Source organism: Anolis carolinensis, unplaced genomic scaffold (assembly GCF_035594765.1).
Source record: "Anolis carolinensis isolate JA03-04 unplaced genomic scaffold, rAnoCar3.1.pri scaffold_7, whole genome shotgun sequence".
Taxonomy (NCBI): Eukaryota; Metazoa; Chordata; class Lepidosauria; order Squamata; family Dactyloidae; genus Anolis; species Anolis carolinensis.
In genome coordinates, this window is record NW_026943818.1 from 40349214 (window position 1) to 40376150 (window position 26937).

Sequence of the window (26937 nt, forward strand, 5' to 3'; positions counted from 1 at the left end):
CTGTGAGATCCCTATATATCTATCTATATATATAGTTTATATTGTGTGTGTGTGTGTGTGTGTATATATATATATATATATATATAGGGAGCCCTAAAAGCCATCTAGCCCACCCCTCCCACAACCACCACCAAACAACAATACTATTGATTCAATAGAAAATATAATAATAATAATAATAATAATACAATATGACTAGTAGAATTATTAATTAGCATTTTTATTTCGTGTCAAAAGCATTGCATAATAATTAATTAGCATTATTAATAATTATAATAATAAAGCAACCATTTTACTACTATTAAGTCATATTTGCAATAATAACACATTACTACTATTATTGATTCAATAGAAAATATAATAATAATAATACAGCAGAAGGACTAGTAGTTTTGGTAATTAGTATTTTTATTTTGTGTCAAAAGCATTGCGTAATAATTAATTAGCATTATTAATAATGATAATAATACAGTAGCAATTTTACTCCTACTACTGTCAAGTCATATTTGCAATAATGACACATTACTATTATTGATTCAATAGAAAATATAATAATAATAATAATACAGCAGTATGACTAGTAGTATTATTAATTAACATTTCGTGTCAAAAGCTTGCGTAATAATTCATTAGCATTATTAATAACTATAATAATAAAGCAACCTTTTTACTCCTACTACTATTAAGTCATATTAGCAATAATAAGACATTACCACTATTAGTTCGTATTAGTAATAATAATAATGCAACAATATGACTATTGACTACTATTTATTTGTATTAGTAATAATACAACAACATGACTACTGCTATTACTTCATATTCGTAATAACAATACAATATGATCACTGCTATTAATGAGTATTAGTAATAATGATACAATAATATGACTACTACTATTCGTTTGTATTAGTAATAATAACAATAATACAGTAGAGTCTCAGTTATCCAACACTCGCTTATCCAATGTTCTGGATTATCCAACGCATTTTTGTAGTCAATGTTTTCAATACATCGTGATATTTTGGTGCTAAATTCGTAAATACAGTAATTACTACATAACATTACTGCGTATTGAACTACTTTTTCTGCCAAATTTGTTGTCTAACATGATGTTTTGGTGCTTAATTTGTAAAATCATAACCTAATTTGATGTTTAATAGGCTTTTCCTTAATCTCTCTTTATTATCCAACATATTCGCTTATCCAACGTTCTGCCGGGGTGTTTATGTTGGATAAGTGAGAGTCTACTGTATATTTATAATCTTATATTATCTGTTTAGAACTGGATTATATGAGGCCCCTTCTACACAGCTGTATAAAATGCACGCTGAAGTGAATTATCTGGAGTATGTGATCTATTTCTCTCTTCTCTTCCCTTATCAGTGTGTTTTCTTTTGCAAAGCCTCCCTGCAGGCTATTGCTTGCAATATGTGATCTACTTCTCTCTTCTCTTCCCTTATCAGTGTGTTTACTTTTGCAAAACCTGCAGGCTCTTGCTTGCAATATGTGATCCATTTCTCTCTTCTCCTCCCTTATCAGTGTGTTTTCTTTTGCAAAGCCTCCCTGCAGACTGTTGCTTGCAGTATGTGATCTATTTCTCTCTTCTCTTCCCTTATCAGTGTGTTTACTTTTGCAAAGCCTCCCTGCAGGCTGTTGCTTGCGGTATGTGATCCATTTCTCTCTTCTCCTCCCTTATCAGTGTGTTTACTTTTGCAAAGCCTCCCTGCAGGCTGTTGCTTGCAGTATGTGATCCATTTCTCTCTTCTCCTCCCTTATCAGTGTGTTTACTTTTGCAAAACCTGCAGGCTCTTACTTGCAATATGTGATCTATTTCTCTCTTCTCCTCCCTTATCAGTGTGTTTTCTTTTGCAAAGCCTGCAAGTGGTGACCCCTCCTCTCTCTCTCTCTCTCTCTCTCTCTTTTTCTCTCCTTTCCAGGGAACGGACCCCCCGAAAAGCGTCCCACCTCCCCAAGAAGGATTATGCTGGTCACGTTCTCCCTCTGCTCCATCGTCTGGTTGAGCCGGGGCTTCAAGTTGCGGGAGCGGGGCTGCACCTAGACCTCCTCGTGGTCATTCTTGGGAGGGGGCCATGGGCAGCGCCGAAGGGTTCCAGTACCGGGCCCGGTACCCGTACCGCAAGGAGCGGGAGGAGGACATCGACCTGCTCCCGGGGGACGTGCTGGTGGTCAGCAAGGGGGCCCTGCAGGCCCTGGGGGGCTTCCGGGACGGGGACGAGGCCTCCCCACACCGCGTGGGGTGGATCCCGGGGGTCAACGAGCGCACCCGGCAGAAGGGGGACTTCCCCGGCACCTACGTGGAGTACCTGGGCCCCGTCCAGATCGCCCTCCCGACACAGCGGCCCCGGATGCCCCGACCCCTGCCCGCCGCTCCCGGCCCGGAGACCGGTCCAGGTAGGCGGGTCGGGGAGACACTCTCTCGGCTGCATGTGGGCGGGAAGAAAGTCACAGGACTTGCATCTATTAATACACATTATTTATGTAGAATTACCAAAACAAGCACATTCTGATCCAGCATCTATTAATACACATTATTTATGTAGAATTACCAAAACAAACACATTCTGATCCAGCATCTATTAATACACATTATTTATGTAGAATTACCAAAACAAACACATTCTGATCCAGCGTTGTATTTGTCTGTGAGTGGGTCAGGGTGCGTGCTGTGTGGGTTTCTCCAAACTCCATCAATCATCTTCTCCAGCACCCTGATGAATTGGTTGCAATCGGCTTCCACACCAATTCCTGTTCAGTATCAGACTCAAACACATCTGTAGTCTGAAGTCCAAACATTTATTTCAATATCTACAAACATATTTACAAAGCATAGCAAAAGCCATCGCTCTGAGCTGGCATTCTTCTACAGCCTCTCGCCTCGGCAAGCACAGCTCAACACGCAGAGATAAGAAAACACATTCCTCAGTCTGCAGGAAGTCCCCGACCTCCAAGGCCAGAAATCATGCCTGATAGGTCATAGCAGGCTGTCAGTCAAAACTATATCTGAAAAATATGCACCACAGTAAAAGTTCAAAACTTAGAACATAATATGTATATTAGAGCATCATATACGTAATGTTAACAATAATACAAATAATAATACAACTGATGATCCAATTCTGTCAGCGGTTACACAGTCGTAACTTACAGAGTATAAAGATTTTTAGACTGCAATCATCCAGATTTAATTACTACACAGAGCAAGACCTGAGGTCTTGTTGGGACACAGGGGGCGGGGCTAGAGAAGGGGGCAGGGCCTCTTCCCAAGAGCCCAAGACAGGGCTGAGCCTCTATACTCCTGAGAAGCCTTTTAGGACTAAAAGGCTGGGGTGGGGGCGGGGCCTCCTTCCAAGAGCCTGAGACAGGACTGAGCCTCTATATTTCTCCTGAGATGATTTTTAGGACTGAAGGACGGGGCTAGGGGTTGGGGCGGGACCTCTTCCCAAGAGCCTGAGACAGGGCTGAGCCTCTATACCTCTCCTGAGAGGCCTTTTAGGACTAAAGGGTGGGGCTAGGGGTGGGGGCGGGGCCTCTTCCCAAGAGCCTGAGACAGGGCTGAGCCTCTACATTTCTCCTGAGAGGCCTTTTAGAACTAAAGGGCGGGGCTAGGGGTGGGGGCGGGGCCTCCTTCCAAGAATCTGAGACAGGGCTGAGCCTCTATATTTCTCCTGAGAGGCCTTTTAGAACTAAAGGGCGGGGCTAGGGGTGGGGGCGGGGCCTCCCAAGAATCTGAGACAGGGCTGAGCCTCTATATTTCTCCTGAGAGGCCTTTTAGAACTAAAGGGCGGGGCTAGGGAAGCGGGCAGGGCCTCTTCCCAAAAGCCCGAGACAGGGCTGAGCCTCTACATTTCTCCTGAGAGGCCTTTTAGGACTAAAGGGCGGGGCTAGGGGTGGGGGCGGGGCCTCTTCCCAAGAGCCTGAGACAGGGCTGAGCCTCTATATTTCTCCTGAGAGGCCTTTTAGGACTAAAGGGCGGGGCTAGGGGTGGGGGCGGAGCCTCTTTCCAAGAGCCTGAGACAGGGCTGAGCCTCTATATTTCTCCTGAGAGGCCTTTTAGGACTAAAGGGCGGGGCTAGGGGTGGGGGCGGGGCCTCTTCCCAAGAGCCTGAGACAGGGCTGAGCCTCTATATTTCTCCTGAGAGGCCTTTTAGGACTAAAGGGCGGGGCTAGGGGTGGGGGCGGGGCCTCCTTCCAAGAGCCTGAGACAGGGCTGAGCCTCTATACCTCTCCTGAGAGGATTTTTAGGACTGAAGGGCGGGTTATAGAGGCCCCGCCCCCTCCTCTAGCCCCGCCCCCTGTGTCCAGGACAGGGATAGAAGCTCAGCCCTGCCTCAGAGCTCTTAACTCCGCCCATCCCAGTCCTGGAGCCCATTGGTGGCCCCGCCCACCTCCCCTCCCAGCCCTGCATCTTGGACTAGGGGAGAGGCTCAGCCACGCCCTCTTCAGCAGGAGCCACGCCCACCCCTCTGAGCCACGCCCCCTTTCCAGGTGGCACTGAGTCATATTTCTTCTGGAAAGGGGACGGCAGGCCAAATAAGTTTGGGAACCACTGATTTAAGGCATTGGCGTGCTGGGTTGGGGTCTCTTTCTTGACCCTCTTTAATTCCCCCGTCCCCAAATCCCTCCATAGGAATGATGCTTCCGGAGTTGTCGGAGCAGTTTGGGCCACCCGAAGTGGCTCCACCTCTGCTGTGCCGGATGGTGGAGGGCATCGAGAAGAAAGGTGAGCGGCGGGGCGGAAGGAGGGTCTCCCCTTCGAATCTGGGAGTTTGCTTGTTCCAAGGATTCAGGTCTTCGAAGGTCTCCTTGCTTACCTATGGTCTTAGGAGACCATCTAGATAGTCTTTGGAAGTCTCGATGTTTACCTATGGTCTTAGGAGACCATCTAGATAGTCTTTGGAAGTCTCGTTGTTTACCTATGGTCTTAGGAGACCATCTAGATAGTCTTTGGAAGTCTCGTTGTTTACCTATGGTCTTAGGAGACCATCTAGATAGTCTTTGGAAGTCTCGTTGTTTACCTATGGTCTTAGGAGACCATCTAGATAGTCTTTGGAAGTCTCGTTGTTTACCTATGGTCTTAGGAGACCATCTAGATAGTCTTTGGAAGTCTCGTTGTTTACCTATGGTCTTAGGAGACCATCTAGATAGTCTTTGGAAGTCTCGTTGTTTACCTATGGTCTTAGGAGACCATCTAGATAGTCTTTGGAGGTCTCGTTGTTTACCTATGGTCTTAGGAGACCATCTAGATAGTCTTTGGAGGTCTCGTTGCTTACCTATGGTCTTAGGAGACCATCTAGATAGTCTTTAGAAGTCTCGTTGCTTACCTATGGTCTTAGGAGACCATCTAGATAGTCTTTGGAAGTCTCGTTGCTTACCTGTGGTCTTAGGAGACCATCTAGATAGTCTTTGGAAGTCTTTTTGCTTACCTATGGTCTTAGGAGACCATCTAGATAGTCTTTGGAGGTCTCTTTGCTTACCTATGGCCTTAGGAGACCATCTAGATAGTCTTTGGAAGTCTCGTCGTTTACCTATGGTCTTAGGAGACCATCTAGATAGTCTTTGGAAGTCTCGTTGTTTACCTATGGTCTTAGGAGACCATCTAGATAGTCTTTGGAGGTCTCGTTGTTTACCTATGGTCTTATGAGACCATCTAGATAGTCTTTGAAGGTCTCCTTGCTTACCTATGGTCTTAGGAGACCATCTAGATAGTCTTTGGAAGTCTCGTTGTTTACCTATGGTCTTAGGAGACCATCTAGATAGTCTTTGGAAGTCTCGTTGTTTACCTATGGTCTTAGGAGACCATCTAGATAGTCTTTGGAAGTCTCTTTGCTTACCTATGATCTTAGGAGACCATCTAGATAGTCTTTGAAGGTCTCTTTGCTTACCTATCATCTTAGGAGACCATCTAGATAGTCTTTGAAGGTCTCTTTGCTTACCTATGATCTTAGGAGACCATCTAGATAGTCTTTGGAAGTCCCGTTGTTTACCTATGGTCTTAGGAGACCATCTAGATAGTCTTTGGAAGTCTCGTTGTTTACCTATGGTCTTAGGAGACCATCTAGATAGTCTTTGGAAGTCTCGTTGTTTACCTATGGTCTTAGGAGACCATCTAGATAGTCTTTGGAAGTCTCGTTGTTTACCTATGGTCTTAGGAGACCATCTAGATAGTCTTTGGAAGTCTCGTTGTTTACCTATGATCTTAGGAGACCATCTAGATAGTCTTTGGAAGTCTCTTTGCTTACCTATGATCTTAGGAGACCATCTAGATAGTCTTTGAAGGTCTCTTTGCTTACCTATCATCTTAGGAGACCATCTAGATAGTCTTTGAAGGTCTCTTTGCTTACCTATGATCTTAGGAGACCATCTAGATAGTCTTTGGAAGTCTCGTTGTTTACCTATGGTCTTAGGAGACCATCTAGATAGTCTTTGGAAGTCCCGTTGTTTACCTATGGTCTTAGGAGACCATCTAGATAGTCTTTGGAAGTCTCGTTGTTTACCTATGGTCTTAGGAGACCATCTAGATAGTCTTTGGAAGTCTCGTTGTTTACCTACGGTCTTAGGAGACCATCTAGATAGTCTTTGGAAGTCTCGTTGTTTACCTACGGTCTTAGGAGACCATCTAGATAGTCTTTGGAGGTCTCTTTGCTTACCTATGATCTTAGGAGACCATCTAGATAGTCTTTGGAAGTCTCGTTGTTTACCTATGGTCTTAGGAGACCATCTAGATAGTCTTTGGAAGTCTCGTTGTTTACCTATGGTCTTAGGAGACCATCTAGATAGTCTTTGGAAGTCTCGTTGTTTACCTACGGTCTTAGGAGACCATCTAGATAGTCTTTGGAGGTCTCTTTGCTTACCTATGGTCTTAGGAGACCATCTAGATAGTCTTTGGAAGTCTCGTTGTTTACCTACGGTCTTAGGAGACCATCTAAATAGTCTTTGGAAGTCTCGTTGTTTACCTACGGTCTTAGGAGACCATCTAGATAGTCTTTGGAAGTCTCGTTGTTTACCTACGGTCTTAGGAGACCATCTAGATAGTCTTTGGAAGTCTCGTTGTTTACCTACGGTCTTAGGAGACCATCTAGATAGTCTTTGGAGGTCTCTTTGCTTACCTATGGTCTTAGGAGATCATCTAGATGGACTTTGAAGTTCTCTTTGCTTAGCTATGGGCTTATGAGATCATCTAGATAGTCTTTGGAGGTCTCGTTGTTTACCTATGGTCTTAGGAGACCATCTAGATAGTCTTTGGAGGTCTCGTGGTTTACCTATGGTCTTAGGAGACCATCTAGATAGTCTTTGGAGGTCTCGTTGTTTACCTATGGTCTTAGGAGACCATCTAGATAGTCTTTGGAGGTCTCGTTGTTTACCTATGGTCTTAGGAGACCATCTAGATAGTCTTTGGAGGTCTCGTTGTTTACCTATGGTCTTAGGAGACCATCTAGATAGTCTTTGGAGGTCTCGTGGTTTACCTATGGTCTTAGGAGACCATCTAGATAGTCTTTGGAGGTCTCGTGGTTTACCTATGGTCTTAGGAGACCATCTAGATAGTCTTTGGAGGTCTCGTTGTTTACCTATGGTCTTAGGAGACCATCTAGATAGTCTTTGGAGGTCTCGTGGTTTACCTATGGTCTTAGGAGACCATCTAGATAGTCTTTGGAGGTCTCGTTGTTTACCTATGGTCTTAGGAGACCATCTAGATAGTCTTTGGAGGTCTCGTGGTTTACCTATGGTCTTAGGAGACCATCTAGATCAGGGGTCCCCAAACTAAGGCCTGGGGGCCGGATGCGGCCCTCCAAGGTCATTTACCTGGCCCCCGCACGCATTTATAATAGAATATTTTTATATCATTTTAAATAATATAATATATTGTATATATATATAATATTGATAATAATATTATCATTTCATACAATATAATACTAATAATACCATATAATAATATTAATTATATGTTATATATTACATATAATATTACAGTATAGTGGTATAGTTCAATATAGTAATATATAAAGCCAATATTGTGCTATGCTAATAATATAATATATTGTATGTACATACAGCTGCTCTGAGTTCCCTTTGGGGTGAGAAGGACAGGATATAAATGTAGTAAATAAATGTAGTAAATGAATAAATAAATCATTTTTTACTTAGGCTCACCCAAAGTCTGATATGACTTGAAGGCACACAACAACAACAAGAACAACAACAATCCTAATTAACGTGACTATCTCATTGGCTAGAAGCAGGCCCACAGTTTCCATTGAAATCCTGATAGGCTTATGTTGGTTAAAATTGTTTTCATTTTTAAATATTGTATTGTTCTTTCGTTGTTGTTGTTGTTGTTGTTTTGCATTACAAATAAGACATTTGCAGTGTGCATAGGAATTTGTTGGATTTTTTTCCCAAATGATAATTCAGCCCCTCAACAGTCTGAAGGATTGTAGACCGGCCCTCTGCTTTGAAAGTTTGAAGACCCCTGGTCTAGATAGTCTTTGGAGGTCTCTTTGCTTACCTATGGTCTTATGAGATCGTCTAGATGGTCTTTGAAGGTCTCTTTGCTTAGCTACGGCCTTATGAGACCATCTAGATGGATTTTGGAGGTCACTTTCCTTACCATGGTTTTATGAGACCATCTAGATAGTCTTTGAAGGTCTCTTTGCTTACCTATGATCTTAGGAAACCATCTAGATAGTCTTTGGAGGTCACTTTCCTTACCTATGGTCATATGAGACCATCTAGATGATCTTTGAAGGTCTCTTTGCTTAACTGCGGCCTTATGAGACCATCTAGATGGCTTTTGGAGGTCACTTTCCTTACTTATGGTCCTATGAGACCGTCTAGATGGTCTTTGAAGGTCTCTTTGCTTACCTATGATCTTAGGAAACCATCTAGATAGTCTTTGGAGGTCACTTTCCTTACCTATGGTCATATGAGACCATCTAGATGATCTTTGAAGGTCTCTTTGCTTAACTGCGGCCTTATGAGACCATCTAGATGGCTTTTGGAGGTCACTTTCCTTACTTATGGTCCTATGAGACTGTCTAGATGGTCTTTGAAGGTCTCTTTGCTTACCTATGATCTTAGGAGACCATCTAGATTGTCTTTGGAGGTCACTTTCCTTACCTATGGTCATATGAGACCATCTAGATGATCTTTGAAGGTCTCTTTGCTTAACTGCGGCCTTATGAGACCATCTAGATGGCTTTTGGAGGTCACTTTCCTTATGGTCCTATGAGACTGTCTAGATGGTCTTTGAAGGTCTCTTTGCTTACCTATGATCTTAGGAAACCATCTAGATAGTCTTTGGAGGTCACTTTCCTTACCTATGGTCATATGAGACCATCTAGATGATCTTTGAAGGTCTCTTTGCTTAACTGCGGCCTTATGAGACCATCTAGATGGCTTTTGGAGGTCACTTTCCTTACTTATGGTCCTATGAGACTGTCTAGATGGTCTTTGAAGGTCTCTTTGCTTACCTATGGTCTTATGAGATCGTCTAGATAGTCTTTGCAGGTCTCTTTGCTTAGCTATGGCCTTATGAGACCATCTAGATGGCTTTTGGAGGTCACTTTCCTTACTTATGGTCCTATGAGACTGTCTAGATGGTCTTTGAAGGTCTCTTTGCTTACCTATGATCTTAGGAGACCATCTAGATTGTCTTTGGAGGTCACTTTCCTTACCTATGGTCATATGAGACCATCTAGATGATCTTTGAAGGTCTCTTTGCTTAACTGCGGCCTTATGAGACCATCTAGATGGCTTTTGGAGGTCACTTTCCTTATGGTCCTATGAGACTGTCTAGATGGTCTTTGAAGGTCTCTTTGCTTACCTATGGTCTTCTGATGGCCTGTATAGATGTATGTGTATGTGTGTCCCCAACCCACTAATCTGCCCTCTTGCTGTTTTTCTCCTTTCTTGTTGCCCGCCTTTGGCTTCTTCAGGGCTGGAGAACAAGATGCTCTACAGGACATCGGGCTCCGAACTCAGGCAGGCGCTCCGAACTGGTAGGAACCAGACCCTTGAAACCCTCATGTGACCCCTTGACACCCTTATAAAACCCCTGACACCCCCATGTGACCCCTTGACACCCCATGAAATCTCATGACACCCTCATGAAACCACTTGACACCCCATGAGACACTCCCATATGACCCTTGACACCCCATGAGATCCCTTGACACCCTCATGAGACAACCCCATGAGACCCCTTGATACCTCTATGAGACCCCTTGACACCCCCATGTAACTTTTGAGACCCCTGTATGACCCTTGACTCCCCCATGTGACCCCTTGACATGCCCATGAGACCCTTGACACTCCCATGAGACCCCCATACACCACTATGAGACCCTTGACACTCCCATGAGACTCCTTGACTCCCCCATATGACCCCTTGACATGCCCATGAGACCCTTGACACTCCCATGAGACCCCCATACACCAGTATGAGACCCTTGACACTCCCATGAGACTCCTTGACTCCCCCATATGACCCCTTGACATGCCCATGAGACCCTTGACACTCCCATGAGACTCCTTGACTCCCCCATATGACCCCTTGACATGCCCATGAGACCCTTGACACTCCCATGAGACTCCTTGACTCCCCCATATGACCCCTTGACATGCCCATGAGACCCTTGACACTCCCATGAGACCCCCATACACCAGTATGAGACCCTTGACACTCCCATGAGACTCCTTGACTCCCCCATATGACCCCTTGACATGCCCATGAGACCCTTGACACTCCCATGAGACTCCTTGACTCCCCCATATGACCCCTTGACATGCCCATGAGACCCTTGACACTCCCATGAGACTCCTTGACTCCCCCATATGACCCCTTGACATGCCCATGAGACCCTTGACACTCCCATGAGACCCCCATACACCACTATGAGACCCTTGACACTCCCATGAGACTCCTTGACTCCCCCATATGACCCCTTGACATGCCCATGAGACCCTTGACACTCCCATGAGACCCCCATACACCAGTATGAGACCCTTGACACTCCCATGAGACTCCTTGACTCCCCCATATGACCCCTTGACATGCCCATGAGACCCTTGACACTCCCATGAGACTCCTTGACTCCCCCATATGACCCCTTGACATGCCCATGAGACCCTTGACACTCCCATGAGACTCCTTGACTCCCCCATATGACCCCTTGACATGCCCATGAGACCCTTGACACTCCCATGAGACCCCCATACACCACTATGAGACCCTTGACACTCCCATGAGACCCCCATACACCACTTTGAGACCCTTGACACTCCCATGAGACTCCTTGACTCCCCCATATGACCCCTTGACATGCCCATGAGACCCTTGACACTCCCATGAGACCCCCATACACCACTATGAGACCCTTGACACTCCCATGAGACCCCTTGACTCCCCCATATGACCCCTTGACATGCCCATGAGACCCTTGACACTCCCATGAGACCCCCATACACCACTATGAGACCCTTGACACTCCCATGAGACTCCTTGACTCCCCCATATGACCCCTTGACATGCCCATGAGACCCTTGACACTCCCATGAGACCCCCATACACCACTATGAGACCCTTGACACTCCCATGAGACTCCTTGACTCCCCCATATGACCCCTTGACATGCCCATGAGACCCTTGACACTCCCATGAGACCCCCATACACCACTATGAGACCCTTGACACTCCCATGAGACTCCTTGACTCCCCCATATGACCCCTTGACATGCCCATGAGACCCCCATACACCAGTATGAGACCCATGACACTCCCATGAGACTCCTTGACTCCCCCATATGACCCCTTGACATGCCCATGAGACCCTTGACACTCCCATGAGACCCCCATACACCACTATGAGACCCTTGACACTCCCATGAGACTCCTTGACTCCCCCATATGACCCCTTGACATGCCCATGAGACCCCCATACACCAGTATGAGACCCATGACACTCCCATGAGACTCCTTGACTCCCCCATATGACCCCTTGACACTCCCATGAGACCCCCATACACCAGTATGAGACCCATGACACTCCCATGAGACTCCTTGACTCCCCCATATGACCCCTTGACATGCCCATGAGACCCTTGACACTCCCATGAGACCCCCATACACCACTATGAGACCCTTGACACTCCCATGAGACTCCTTGACTCCCCCATATGACCCCTTGACATGCCCATGAGACCCTTGACACTCCCATGAGACTCCTTGACTCCCCCATATGACCCCTTGACATGCCCATGAGACCCCCATACACCAGTATGAGACCCTTGACACTCCCATGAGACTCCTTGACTCCCCCATATGACCCCTTGACACTCCCATGAGACCCCCATACACCAGTATGAGACCCATGACACTCCCATGAGACTCCTTGACTCCCCCATATGACCCCTTGACATGCCCATGAGACCCTTGACACTCCCATGAGACCCCCATACACCAGTATGAGACCCATGACACTCCCATGAGACTCCTTGACTCCCCCATATGACCCCTTGACATGCCCATGAGACCCTTGACACTCCCATGAGACCCCCATACACCACTATGAGACCCATGACACTCCCATGAGACTCCTTGACTCCCCCATATGACCCCTTGACATGCCCATGAGACCCTTGACACTCCCATGAGACCCCCATACACCACTATGAGACCCATGACACTCCCATGAGACTCCTTGACTCCCCCATATGACCCCTTGACATGCCCATGAGACCCTTGACACTCCCATGAGACCCCCATACACCACTATGAGACCCATGACACTCCCATGAGACTCCTTGACTCCCCCATATGACCCCTTGACATGCCCATGAGACCCTTGACACTCCCATGAGACCCCCATACACCAGTATGAGACCCATGACACTCCCATGAGACTCCTTGACTCCCCCATATGACCCCTTGACATGCCCATGAGACCCTTGACACTCCCATGAGACCCCCATACACCAGTATGAGACCCATGACACTCCCATGAGACTCCTTGACTCCCCCATATGACCCCTTGACATGCCCATGAGACCCTTGACACTCCCATGAGACCCCCATACACCAGTATGAGACCCATGACACTCCCATGAGACTCCTTGACTCCCCCATATGACCCCTTGACATGCCCATGAGACCCTTGACACTCCCATGAGACCCCCATACACCAGTATGAGACCCATGACACTCCCATGAGACTCCTTGACTCCCCCATATGACCCCTTGACATGCCCATGAGACCCTTGACACTCCCATGAGACCCCCATACACCAGTATGAGACCCATGACTCTCCCATGAGACTCCTTGACTCCCCCATATGACCCCTTGACATGCCCATGAGACCCTTGACACTCCCATGAGACTCCTTGACTCCCCCATATGACCCCTTGACATGCCCATGAGACCCTTGACACTCCCATGAGACCCCCATACACCACTATGAGACCCATGACACTCCCATGAGACTCCTTGACTCCCCCATATGACCCCTTGACATGCCCATGAGACCCTTGACACTCCCATGAGACCCCCATACGCCTCTATGAGACCCATGACACTCCCATGAGACTCCTTGACTCCCCCATATGACCCCTTGACATGCCCATGAGACCCTTGACACTCCCATGAGACCCCCATACACCACTATGAGACCCATGACACTCCCATGAGACTCCTTGACTCCCCCATATGACCCCTTGACATGCCCATGAGACCCTTGACACTCCCATGAGACCCCCATACGCCTCTATGAGACCCATGACACTCCCATGAGACTCCTTGACTCCCCCATATGACCCCTTGACATGCCCATGAGACCCTTGACACTCCCATGAGACCCCCATACGCCTCTATGAGACCCATGACACTCCCATGAGACTCCTTGACTCCCCCATATGACCCCTTGACATGCCCATGAGACCCTTGACACTCCCATGAGACCCCCATACACCAGTATGAGACCCATGACACTCCCATGAGACTCCTTGACTCCCCCATATGACCCCTTGACATGCCCATGAGACCCTTGACACTCCCATGAGACCCCCATACACCAGTATGAGACCCATGACACTCCCATGAGACTCCTTGACTCCCCCATATGACCCCTTGACATGCCCATGAGACCCTTGACACTCCCATGAGACCCCCATACACCAGTATGAGACCCATGACACTCCCATGAGACTCCTTGACTCCCCCATATGACCCCTTGACATGCCCATGAGACCCTTGACACTCCCATGAGACCCCCATACACCAGTATGAGACCCATGACACTCCCATGAGACTCCTTGACTCCCCCATATGACCCCTTGACATGCCCATGAGACCCTTGACACTCCCATGAGACTCCTTGACTCCCCCATATGACCCCTTGACATGCCCATGAGACCCTTGACACTCCCATGAGACCCCCATACACCACTATGAGACCCATGACACTCCCATGAGACTCCTTGACTCCCCCATATGACCCCTTGACATGCCCATGAGACCCTTGACACTCCCATGAGACCCCCATACGCCTCTATGAGACCCATGACACTCCCATGAGACTCCTTGACTCCCCCATATGACCCCTTGACATGCCCATGAGACCCTTGACACTCCCATGAGACCCCCATACGCCTCTATGAGACCCATGACACTCCCATGAGACTCCTTGACTCCCCCATATGACCCCTTGACATGCCCATGAGACCCTTGACACTCCCATGAGACCCCCATACACCACTATGAGACCCATGACACTCCCATGAGACCCCCATACACCATTATCCAACATTTTCACTTATCCAACACTTTTATTTTTCAGTGATTGGTTTGGGTGGAGGGCGCCAAAATCTTGTTCGCCTACACTTGAAAATTACCTAGGGCCGGCTCTGCATCTGGAGGCAACTTCTCAGTCTTGGCGCCCGAAATGGGACCGTGTTTGGACGGGGAAAGATGGCAACGAATCCGCTCTCTCGTCTCTCTCTCTCTTCTCGCAGACTGGGCGGCGGTGGCGGCTGGCGATCTGGAGGCCTCGGACCCTCTTTCCCTCGGTGACGCTCTCAAGGGCTTCCTTCAGGACCTCCCGACCCCCGTGGTGCCAGCCTGCGCCCAGGCGGAAATCCTGCGGGTGCTGCAAGGTGAGGAAAAGGGCTTCTTATGGGGTTGAGAGAGTGCCGTATCGAGATCCATGGGCTGTCAGGGCTTGTGATGGGGACAAAGATGAAAGGCTGCATCGCTCAACATTTGAGCCTGGACAGCCTGACAGTGTTGCAAGGCAGGACCAGGAGCTTCAGGGAAGTCGAGACAGAGTTAAGGCAGGATTGGGAGCTCCGGGAAGTAGCAAATAGCAAAACAATAAGTAGTCAACTGTTATACACAATAGAGTTATACAGTACTCTATAACATATAAGACCATAAATATTCAATTATAATAGTGAATTATAATTATTATTACATTGTATTACATAATAATATTATTGTTAATATTACATGTACAGTAGAGTCTCACTTATCCAAGCCAAACAGGCCGGCAGAAGCTTGGATAAGCGAATATCTTGGATAATAACGAGGGATTAAGGAAAAAGCCTATTAAAGATCAAATTAGGTTATGATTTTACAAATTAAGCCCCAAAACATCATGTTATACAACAAATTTGACAGAAAAAGTAGTTCAATACGCAGTAATGTTATGTTGTAATTACTGTATTTATGAATTTAGCGCCAAAATATCATGATATATTGAAAACATTGACTACAAAAATGGCTTGGATTATCCAGAAGCTTGGATAAGCGAGGCTTGGATAAGTGAGACTCTACTGTATATACAATATATTATAATATTAGTATAGTATAATATTATTATATCATTAAATTGATACAGGAGACACAAGGTATCATTCTTAATCAATAGTCTATAGTTTTTCAGCTGTACTCACTGAAGTCCAAAAGTTCTACTGAAATCCAAACAGCAACATGCATCCGCCTCCACTGAGGTCTGATGCAAAATATTCATCCACCTCCACTGAGGTCTGATGCAAAATATTCATCCACCTCCACTGAGGTCTGATGCAAAATATTCATCCACCTCCACTGAGGTCTGATGCAAAATATTCATCCACCTCCACTGAGGTCTGATGCAAAATATTCATCCACCTCCACTGAGGTCTGATGCAAAATATTCATCCACCTCCACTGAGGTCTGATGCAAAATATTCATCCACCTCCACTGAGGTCTGATGCAAAATATTCATCCACCTCCACTGAGGTCTGATGCAAAATATTCATCCACCTCCACTGAGGTCTGATGCAAAATATTCATCCACCTCCACTGAGGTCTGATGCAAAATATTCATCCACCTCCACTGAGGTCTGATGCAAAATATTCATCCACCTCCACTGAGGTCTGATGCAAAATATTCATCCACCTCCACTGAGGTCTGATGCAAAATATTCATCCACCTCCACTGAGGTCTGATGCAAAATATTCATCCACCTCCACTGAGGTCTGATGCAAAATATTCATCCACCTCCACTGAGGTCTGATGCAAAATATTCATCCACCTCCACTGAGGTCTGATGCAAAATATTCATCCACCTCCACTGAGGTCTGATGCAAAATATTCATCCACCTCCACTGAGGTCTGATGCAAAATATTCATCCACCTCCACTGAGGTGTAAAGCAGACACGCATCTCCTCGGAGGTGTAAAACAGACTGAATACAAAAGGGAATCCTGAGTCTGAACATGCTCAGTACAATCCCATGTCTATAACCCCTTGCTATTTCCAACACCTCTTGGTGGTCTTGACGCCCTCCTTGCTCCCCTGCAGACGCGGGCCCCTCGCCGCCGGACCCGTGCCGCCCGCAGCTCCTCTCGGCCCTGGAGGCCCTGCCCCACCCGCACCTCCTCACCCTCCGGTTCCTCCTGCGGCACTTGGCCACGGTGGCCGCCCACGCCCCGAGCAACGGGCTCTGTCCCCGGACGTTGGGGGAGATCTTCGGGCCCCTGCTGCTACGGGGGGCCCCCTCCGCCAGGTGGGTCCGAGGTCCGTCTGTTGTTTTGGGGGAGGCTGCAGTCCTTGTTGGGCAAGTGGGCTTATTAACAAAAGACCCTTCCCATGAATTCACATGAGAGTAATGTGAATTTATGGGAGAGTAATGCGGTTCCTTTTTATCTACTCACATTTGTTTTCGAACTGCTCGATAGGAAGAAGCTGGGCTCAAGGTCAGGAGCTCACCCTGACCCGGGCTGTGAACTCTCAACCTTCTGGTTGGCAAGATTTATTACATACGGCAAATATGTGAAACTCCTGTGTGAGTTCAGTGTGAGAGGAGGAGGCTCTGTGAGCGCGAAGCTGTTTATCTGAATGAGAAAGTAGAAAGAACTTGATTTGTGTTACGGAAACCTTGTTGTTGTAGATAGTGCAACCATATTATTTGTTATGCTCCATTTTTTCCCCATAGTGCAGAGTCGGTGGCCGACTTCCCTGCCGTCTTCTTGCAAACCCTTCTGCAGAACAAAGACCCGGAGACCGACCTGCCCGCTCCAGGTAGGAACAAGAACAAGGGGGTCCCCAAAGCCCACCCCCCCAGTTGCACCCCAAGGCAGCGTGAGCACTCAGAAACCAGAAAAGAGCCAATATAACACACAATATCTTTATTAAAGCAATTATATATCCAAAGGAAATTAGGTATAGAGTCCGCGTAAGGAATAGTTCTTTTTAGAAAGTCAATGGTGGTTCCAAACGGGTAAAGGAAAAGGTCCAATATGATAATCCACAATGAGAACTCGATAGCTCTCTCCCAGGAAGATAGATTGTCCAAAGATAGAGAGTTGCAATGAGTAAAGTTCAGGTCCACAAGACCTAGTAACTACTAGTACTAGCTACTAGTAATCCAAGGTAGCAAGGTGACAAGGCTGAGACGAATCTTGAATCGGGAACAAGGAAACAACCGGATTGAAGTCCAGTCTACTCGAGAGTCACGGCACAGCAACGACCCGACTGGACCTGGAAACTTGGCATGGAAACAAACAGGAGCCTGGAATCCTCTCTCAAGGAAAAGCAAGTTGACACCGCAAGAAAACTACTGGACGAAACACTTTTAACAGATTTCGGACTGTCCATAATTAGGGAGTACGAGCTCTCAGAACTTTCTCATGGGAACACTAACCATTATCCCATCTGGCTCCGACGGACGCCCTGTTTTGCACTTCGGTCTCTGGTCACAAACTCCCTACGATTGAAACTCGCATTTTCAGGCGTCTCAACAACATCTGGCTCTGTCAGGGAAGAATCCTCCCCAATTAGTGAGTCTCTGAAGTCAATCTCTCCAGGCACCTCCGTAGAGGGAAATGTCAGCACAGTCCTCAAAATCATCCGTGTCAGAGTTCATGTCCTGAATCACTGCAGGTCCTGGTGCCATGGCCGGCTGGGATCTAACACTATCTGAAAAATATGCACCATAGTAAAGGTTCAAAACATAGAACACAAGATGTATATTAGAGCATCATATACATAATAATGTTAACAATAATACAAATAATAATACAACTGATGATCCAATTCTGTCAGCTGTAGTGTCTCGAAGCATCTCATGGCGGTGCCATGTGTCTCTTCACCACATCCTTATCACCGCTAGTCCCAACAGCCTCCAACTGCCACCAACCGGGACAACATGGAGCTTGTATCCCACCTTGTCTCGAAGCATCTCACAGCGGTGCCACGTGTCTCTTCACCACATCCTTATCACCGCTAGTCCCAACGGCCTCCAACTGCCACCAACCAAGACAGCATGGAGCTTGTATCCCACCTTGTCTTGAAGCATCTCATGGCAATTACATACATTATATACATACAGGGCAAACATTCATACATATACATTCATACATATACATACAGGGCAAACTATCTTTCGGGTTGCCAGGTCAGCAACGAGCAGGAGCTATTTTTTATTTTTAATTGACGGGTGCTCACCCCGCCACGGGCTGGCCTCGAACTCATGACCTCATGGTCAGCGTGATTTATTGCAGCAGGCTGCTTACCAGCCTGCGCCACAGTATACAAATCAATTGGCTCAAACCTGCCTTGGAGTCAAAACAAATCAAAGTCCCCGTAGTCTTGGAGCAATTCTATAGGATAGGGGGATCTAACACCCCTCATGGCTGGGATGGCACGGAGGGAGATAAAACGGGCGATTCACAAAAGAAAAGAAAAGGTAATTGTCTGTGGCTGCTCCTCTCTTTTCCAGCTCTACCTCCGAAGCCCCCCAAACCGAAGCCTGTGGCGGGTCCCCTCCCCAACGGCGGCAACGGGACCCCCCTCCAGGACGCCGAGTGGTACTGGGGCGACATTTCCAGGTAAGAGGAGGGTTGCAAGTGGCAGTTGTTGGAAGCAAGGAGGGCTCTGCACCCTGAGGGATTGGGCCTTTATACGTCCAGACCCCAGTGTCCAGGAAGTGACCCCCCCCCTTTGGTCTCAATTGCAGGGAGGAAGTGAACGAGAAGCTTCGCGACACCCCGGACGGCACGTTCCTGGTACGAGACGCCTCCAGCAAGATCCAAGGCGAATATACCTTGACGCTCAGGTGAGGCCTTTGGTGCCCTTTTTACGCTCAAGAGGAATGGCTTTCTGGTGAATTCTGATCCTTAGTTCTTGATTCTAGATAAGGTATTGCCATATATATTCGAAGGTAAGCTGAGTTTTGTTAATGTGGGATTTGTGTATTGGTAGTGTTTAAATGCGCTCCATTGACAACATACAACTGCTGCTACGCTGCGAATTACTCTGACAAGTTTTTCCGCCCTTTTGTGAGCTGAAAAAGCCGAGCAGAGGAGCCCGGAAGGCCATTGCTTGCAATCTATATAAATAAGTCTGTGAGGGACCTCATATCCCCCAAAGTACTACATGGATTGCTATGATATTTGGACACAACATAGCATTCAAAATACTGTGTGTTTTAAGCCTACTCTCACAAACCTAACACACCTGAGAAAGGTAAAATCAAATCCCTAAGCAACAGCCAATCAGTCTCCTCCTCCCTTAGCTACCGTCCTAACAGACGGCTCCTCCCCTTAGCAACGGCCCAATTAGTCTCCACCCATTAGCAACCGGTGTGGGCGGGGCCACAAGGGACCACTAGGCCCACCTCCTCCCCACTCACGAGGAATCAACGCAAAGCCAAGGCTCTGAGGGTGTCAGGAGACTGCAGAAAATGCAAGTCGCTTCTGGAGTGAGACAGTTGGCCGACAGCAAGGATGTTACCCAGGGGACACCCGGATGTTTTACCATCCTGTGGGAGGATTCTGTATACCATATATACTCGAGTATAAGCCAACCCGAACAGTTACAATGCTAGAATGAGGTAAGACAAACTCCCTAAAGTGTCATTTCTTTTACTTAAAGTAGTTAGAACTTCTTCCTCTACTACTTTTAAACCGCAGTCACCCTGTGATATACGATATACCAGGACACAGACTACATTCAATAAGTCACCAAACTTATTTTAAACTGACTCAAAAATGAACAATTGAGTCTCCTAGATCCACTCAACTTAGGATCAATCTTCCCTGTGCCTCATCGGAGCACAGACTGAATCCCTTTTTTAAACTCTGCACTTCTTCAACAAAACGGCAGTTGGCTCCGCCTACTTCACTTCTTCACTTCACTTCACTTTATTTCTTAATTAGTCGCTCTCCACCAGAGTGCTCCGAGCGACTTGCAATTTAAAATATACTTCTCCATGGCAACCAGCCTCTGAGTGCTGAGATGCAATAACTGTAATACTTACCCTTTTAAAACACAAACACACAATTAAACATAACATCTGTAAACCAAAAATTCATACTTCACTACAACTGGTATTCCGAACAATAAAGCCGTATGGTATCTTCACTCTTTGTGTATGCTTCCGAAGAAGACTAACCCACAGCAACACAGCTGGAGCTGAGAAGCCTTACAGTGCTTCGACTTACATTCAGGTCGGCTCATACTCGAGTATGTACGGTATATCATTTTGCTTCGGTGAGAAAGGAGGGATGTCAATCAAGGGGAGGTGGAGGGGAAGATGTGGGGGGGCATCTGCCGTGGGGCGTGACCCCTCTCCTCCTCCTCCTCCTGCAGGAAAGGCGGCAACAACAAGCTGATCAAGATCTTCCACCGGGAGGGCAAGTACGGCTTCTCGGAGCCCCTGACCTTTGGCTCGGTGGTCGAGCTGATCAACCACTACCGGCACGAGTCGCTGGCCCAGTACAACGCCAAGCTGGACACCCGCCTCCTGTACCCCATCTCCAAGTTCCAGCAGGTGAGGTGACCCCGCCAGGCGGAGCGGGAAATAGCCAGGGGGAAACTTTCAGCAAGGCGAAAAGCATACCTCTTTTTGCCAATACAGTATAGTTCTGGTTATTCGACATAAACAGGTGGGACGAATGTCGAATAACCGGAACTGACGGATAATAGGGATTATTATCCCTATTATCCCTCCCAGCAAGCCGGTTTAGGCAAGCGCCCCATGCACGTTGCTGCCAACAACAACAACTTCACCCCGCTGAACTGCTGAACTTGCAGACCGAAAGGTCCCAGGTTCAAACCCCGGGAGCAGAATGAGCTCCCGCTGTTAGCTCCAGCTCCTGCCAACCTAGCATGCCAATGTGAGTAGATGAATAGGTACCGCTCAGGCAGGAAGGTAACGGCGCTCCATGCAGTCATGCCAGTGGAGGTGTCTACGGACAACGCCGGCAATTTTTGAGGTTGTGGGGCATTTAGTTTAGTTGTTTTGTCCGGTGCCGTGATTCCATTACCCTTTTATATATATAGATTATATCAGGGGTCCCCAAACTAAGGCTCGGGGGCCAAATGCGGCCCTTCAAGGTCATTTACCTGGCCCCCGCCCTCAGTTTTATAATAAAATATATTGTATAATATTATTATAATGTAATACAATATAACACTAATAATAATACCATATAATAATATTAATTATATATTACTAATAATATTACTAATAATATTACAGTATAGTGGTATAGCTCAATATAGTAATATATAATGCTAATATTGTGCTATGCTAATAATATAATATATTGTATGTACATATAATTTGTAAGCCACTCTGAGTTCCCTTTGGGGTGAGAAGGGTGTGATACAAATGTAGTAAATAAATATAGTAAATAAATAAATAAATAATAAATAAATTTTAGACTTAGGCTCACCCAAAGTCTGAAATGACTTGAAGGCACACAACAACAACAACAACAACAACAATCCTATCTCATTGGCCAGATGCAGGACCACACTTCCCATTGAAATCCTGATAAATGTATGCTGGTTAAAATTGTTTTTATTTTTAAATATTGTATTACTCTTTCATTGTTCTTGTTGTTGTTGTTTTTGCACTACAAATAAGACATGTGCAGTGTGCATTGGAATTCGTTTGTATTTTTTTTTTCCAAATGATAATTTGGCTCCTCAACAGTCAGAAGGATTGTGGACTGGCCCTCTGCTTAAAAAGTTTGGGGAACCCTGGATTATATCATGCCTATGGCCACATGACATTGGGGGTGTCTATGGACAACGCCAGCTCTTTGGCTTAGAAATGGAGATGAGCACCAACCCCCAGAGTTGGTCACGACTGGACTTAACGTCAGGGGAAACCTTTACCTTTACCTTTTACTACGACTACTACTATCTATATATATAAAAGGGTAATGGAATCACGGCACCGGACAAAACAACTAAACTAAACGCCCCACAACCTCGAAAATTGACAGCACAACCCCTCATCCACGCCTCTACGTTCATACAACAAAAAGAAAAGAAAAATTAAGTCCTATCCACAGCAACACGTGGCCGGGCACAGCTATCTATATATATAAAAGGGTAATGGAATCACGGCACCGGACAAAACAACTAAACTAAACGCCCTACACCCTCGAAAATTGACAGCACAACCCCTCATCCACGCCTCTACGTTCATACAACAAAAAGAAAAGAAAAATTAAGTCCTATCCACAGCAACACGTGGCCGGGCACAGCTATCTATATATATAAAAGGGTAATGGAATCACGGCACCGGACAAAACAACTAAACTAAACGCCCTACACCCTCGAAAATTGACAGCACAACCCCTCATCCACGCCTCTACGTTCATACAACAAAAAGAAAAGAAAAATTAAGTCCTAGCCACAGCAACGCGGGGCCGGGCACAGCTAGTGAATGTATATATCACCCGCCTCTCCCCTCCCGATAGGACCAAGTAGTGAAGGAGGACAGCGTGGAGGCAGTTGGGGAGCAGCTGAAGGCCTACCACCAGCAGTACCAGGACAAGAGCCGCGAGTATGACCTGCTCTATGAGGAATACACCCGCACCTCTCAGGTGAGCCCACCACATCTCAGTTGCCTTTCCGTGGTCAAGTTTGTACAATCTAAACCAATTGGAAGATTTGGAGTTCTCGATGGGGCCACTGTGTTACAGGAAGAGCCTGCTGATGGGTTGGGGATGAGCTCCCGCCGTTAACCCCAGCTCACCTGCCCACTGGAGCCGCCGGTGGCATAGTGGGTTAAAGCCTTGTGACTTGAAGGTTGGGTTGCTGACCTGAAGGCTGCCAGGTTCAAATCCCACCCGTTGGGGTGAAAAGGGCAGGGTATAAATTCTGTGAATAAATAAATAAATTGACAGCCTGCCTGTCGCCCGCTTGTCTTTCTGCAGGAACTACAGATGAAGCGGACGGCGATCGAGGCCTTCAACGAGACCATCAAGATCTTCGAGGAACAGTGCCAGACGCAAGAGAAGTGCAGCCAGGACTACATGGAGCGCTTCCGGAGGGAGGGCAACGACAAGGAGCTGCAACGGTGAGAAAGGCCTCAGCGTGAGAGAGGCCTCAGCTTGAGAGAGGCCTCAGCGTAAGAGAGGCCTCAGCATGAGAAAGGCCTCAGCGTGAGAGAGGCCTCAGCGTGGGAGAGGCCTCAGGGTGAGAGAGGCCTCAGCGTGAGAGAGGCCTCAGCATGAGAAAGGCCTCAGCGTGAGAGAGGCCTCAGCGTAAGAGAGGCCTCAGGGTGAGAGAGGCCTCAGCGTGAGAGAGGCCTCAGCGTGAGAGAGGCCTCAGCGTGAGAGAGGCCTCAGCGTGAGAGAGGCCTCAGCGTAAGAGAGGCCTCAGCATGAGAAAGGCCTCAGCGTGAGAGACCTCAGCGTGGGAGAGGCCTCAGCGTGAGAAAGGCCTCAGCGTGAGAGAGGTCTCAGCGTGAGAGAGGCCTCAGCGTGAGAGAGGCAGCGTGAGAGAGGCCTCAGTGTGAGAGAGGCCTCAGCGTGAGAGAAGCCTCCGCGTGAGAGAGGGCTCAGTATGACAGAGGTCTCAGCGTGACAGAGGCTTCAGCGTGACAGAGGCTTCAGTGTGAGAGAGGGCTCAGTGTGAGAGAGGCCTCAGCGTGGGAGAGGCCTCAGGTTGCTGAGGTAAACAGTGAGCTAGGCTATTTAATGGTTGGACGCTCAGTCCAGCCCGGGCTGGATTTGAAGTCATGACCTCTCGGTCAGTAGTGATTTATTGCAGCTGGCTACTAACCAGTTGCGCCACAGCCCGGCCCACATTGATAGCATTGGTCTCTGTGTTTTGTTCTTTTTACCACTTTTGGCTCCTGGTGCTGGGTCACACTTCTGCTCATAAGTTACTCTGCATTTACGAGAAGGATCTTTTGTTAATAAGGGAATAAGTGGGAACTCGCTGAACACAGACTTCATGTAACTGCTCCCTGATTCCCTCCCAAGGATCCTGATGAATTCGGAAAAGCTGAAATCCCGGATCGCGGAGATCCACGACAGCAAGATGAAGCTGGAGCAAGACCTGAAGCAACAAGCGAGCGAAAACCGGGAGATCGACAAGCGGATGAACAGCCTCAAGCCGGACCTGCTCCAGCTGCGCAAACTCCGGGACCAGTATCTGGTGTAGGTGGAAAAGCACAGTTTCCATCCCCAACTTGCTTCTGTTGGAATCCCCACGGCCCTTCTTTCTGTCCCAGACACTTGGGCAAAAGTACATCTATCTATATAAAAATGCAATGTGAGTTTTTCCCGCGGAGTAAACAACAAAACCACTGGACCCAATCACACCAAATTTGGCCACAAAAAACATAGTCATCCAAAATACGTCTTTCCATTAAAAAACGTATAAAATTAGGTCCAAATTACAGAAAACTCCCCGAAAACAAAAATTACTAACTACGCATGCGCAGAGGCCCTTCCTACCTACCTATGGGGATCCTCCGTTGAATAGCACTAAACAGCCTTGCACCTTCAAACACAGGCTGCTTCCCATTGCATTATTTTCCATAACAACAGACCAACGTGTGGCCGAGCACAGCTAGACATATTCCAGACAGGAAACAACCAGAGCCAGCTAACACCTCCCAACAAAGGATTCCCCCTCAGAGTCGTCTTCATTATTATTATTATTCTTTAATAATATTATTCATTATTATTTAAAAAATTCTTCAAGCTGGACACTAAATAAAGAACAATACCCTGAAAATAAGGGTATTCAAGACAGGAAAAAACCAGAGCCAGCTAACACCTCCCAACAAAGGATTCCCCCTCAGAGCCATTATTATTATTATTATTATTATTATTATTATTATTATTATATTGTATGACATAGCGAACAAGATAGATAATACCTCACACAGTACTAGACACTTGGGAAGTGTTCGACTTATGATTTTGTGATACAAAATCCAGCATATTATTATTATTATTATTATTATTATTATGTTCCTGGAAACCATCAAAATGAACAAAACCTGGCAGCCAGCATTAAAAAATTATTCGAGCTGGACAGTAAATAAAGAACAATACTCTGAAAATAAGGCTATTCCAGACAGGAAACAACCAGAGCCAGCTAACACCTCCCAACTAAGGATCCCCCCTCAGAGCCATTATTATTATTATTATTATTATTATTATTATTATTATTATTATTATTGGGTTCCTGGGAACCATCAAAATGAACAAAACCTGGCAGCCAGCATTAAAAAGTTCTTCAAGCTGGACAGTAAATAAAGAACAATACTCTGAAAATAAGGGTATTCCAGACCGGAAACAACCAGCTAACACCTCCCAACTAAGGATTCCCCCTCAGAGCCATTATTGTTGTTGTTGTTGTTATTACTATTATTACTGGGTTCCTGGGAACCATCAAAATGAACAAAACCTCGTAGCCAGCATTAAAAAAAAACTCTACAATCTGGACAGTAAAGGGTATTCCAGACCGGAAACAACCAGAGCCAGCTAACACCTCCCAACAAAAGACTCCCCCAGGGAGGAAACAACCAGGCTTTGAAGCTGCAGGTCCATTCAGTGCTAATCAAGGTGACCAATTACAACATTCCTATTTACCTCCGCAAACAAAAACCCACTTAGGACGACGCCACAGCAACACGTGGCCGGGCACCGCTAGTACTGTTAATATTATTTATCGTTACCCAAAGCTTGAGAAAAAAACAATGTTTTTAGACAGTTGGAGCCCCTGGTGGTGCAGTGTGTTAAACCGTTTAGACCCAGGTGGTGCAGCGTGTTAAACCGCTGAGCTGTCCAAAAAGACAGCAGTTTTAATCTGGGGGATGGAGTGAGCTCCCGCTGTTAGCCCCAGCTTCTACCAACCTAGCAGTTCGAAAACGTTCAAATGTGAGTAGATCAATAGGTACTGCTCCGACTGGAAGATAATGTCCCCCATTCTCCTCTGCTGGTTCCATGTTGTGGTCCGTAACTGGTTCTGCTCCCGCTGGATTCACGTGGTGGTCTCTTCCATTTCCGGTCTCCTGCAGGTGGTTGACGCAGAAGGGGACTCGGCAGAAGAAGATCAACGAATGGCTCGGGATCAAGAACGAAACTGAGGAGTAAGTATGTGGCTCTCTCGTCGGG

The 26937-nt window shown here is 46.8% G+C and overlaps 1 protein-coding gene across 1 annotated transcript in view; it reads left to right on the top strand.

Annotated features, from left to right (window-relative positions):
• Window positions 1-26937, top strand: part of pik3r2 (phosphoinositide-3-kinase regulatory subunit 2) — a 31035-nt gene that overhangs the window by 1167 nt on the left and 2931 nt on the right. Inside the window, exons 2-14 of the mRNA XM_062960208.1 lie at window positions 1941-2415; window positions 4652-4744; window positions 9960-10022; window positions 15029-15169; window positions 16862-17066; window positions 17496-17581; window positions 19281-19389; window positions 19518-19616; window positions 21152-21332; window positions 23278-23403; window positions 23737-23879; window positions 24790-24966; window positions 26841-26912. Of these exons, the coding sequence (XP_062816278.1) occupies window positions 2094-2415; window positions 4652-4744; window positions 9960-10022; window positions 15029-15169; window positions 16862-17066; window positions 17496-17581; window positions 19281-19389; window positions 19518-19616; window positions 21152-21332; window positions 23278-23403; window positions 23737-23879; window positions 24790-24966; window positions 26841-26912 (1817 nt within the window). The 5' untranslated portion in view covers window positions 1941-2093. The remainder of the gene's footprint in view (window positions 1-1940; window positions 2416-4651; window positions 4745-9959; window positions 10023-15028; window positions 15170-16861; window positions 17067-17495; window positions 17582-19280; window positions 19390-19517; window positions 19617-21151; window positions 21333-23277; window positions 23404-23736; window positions 23880-24789; window positions 24967-26840; window positions 26913-26937) is intronic.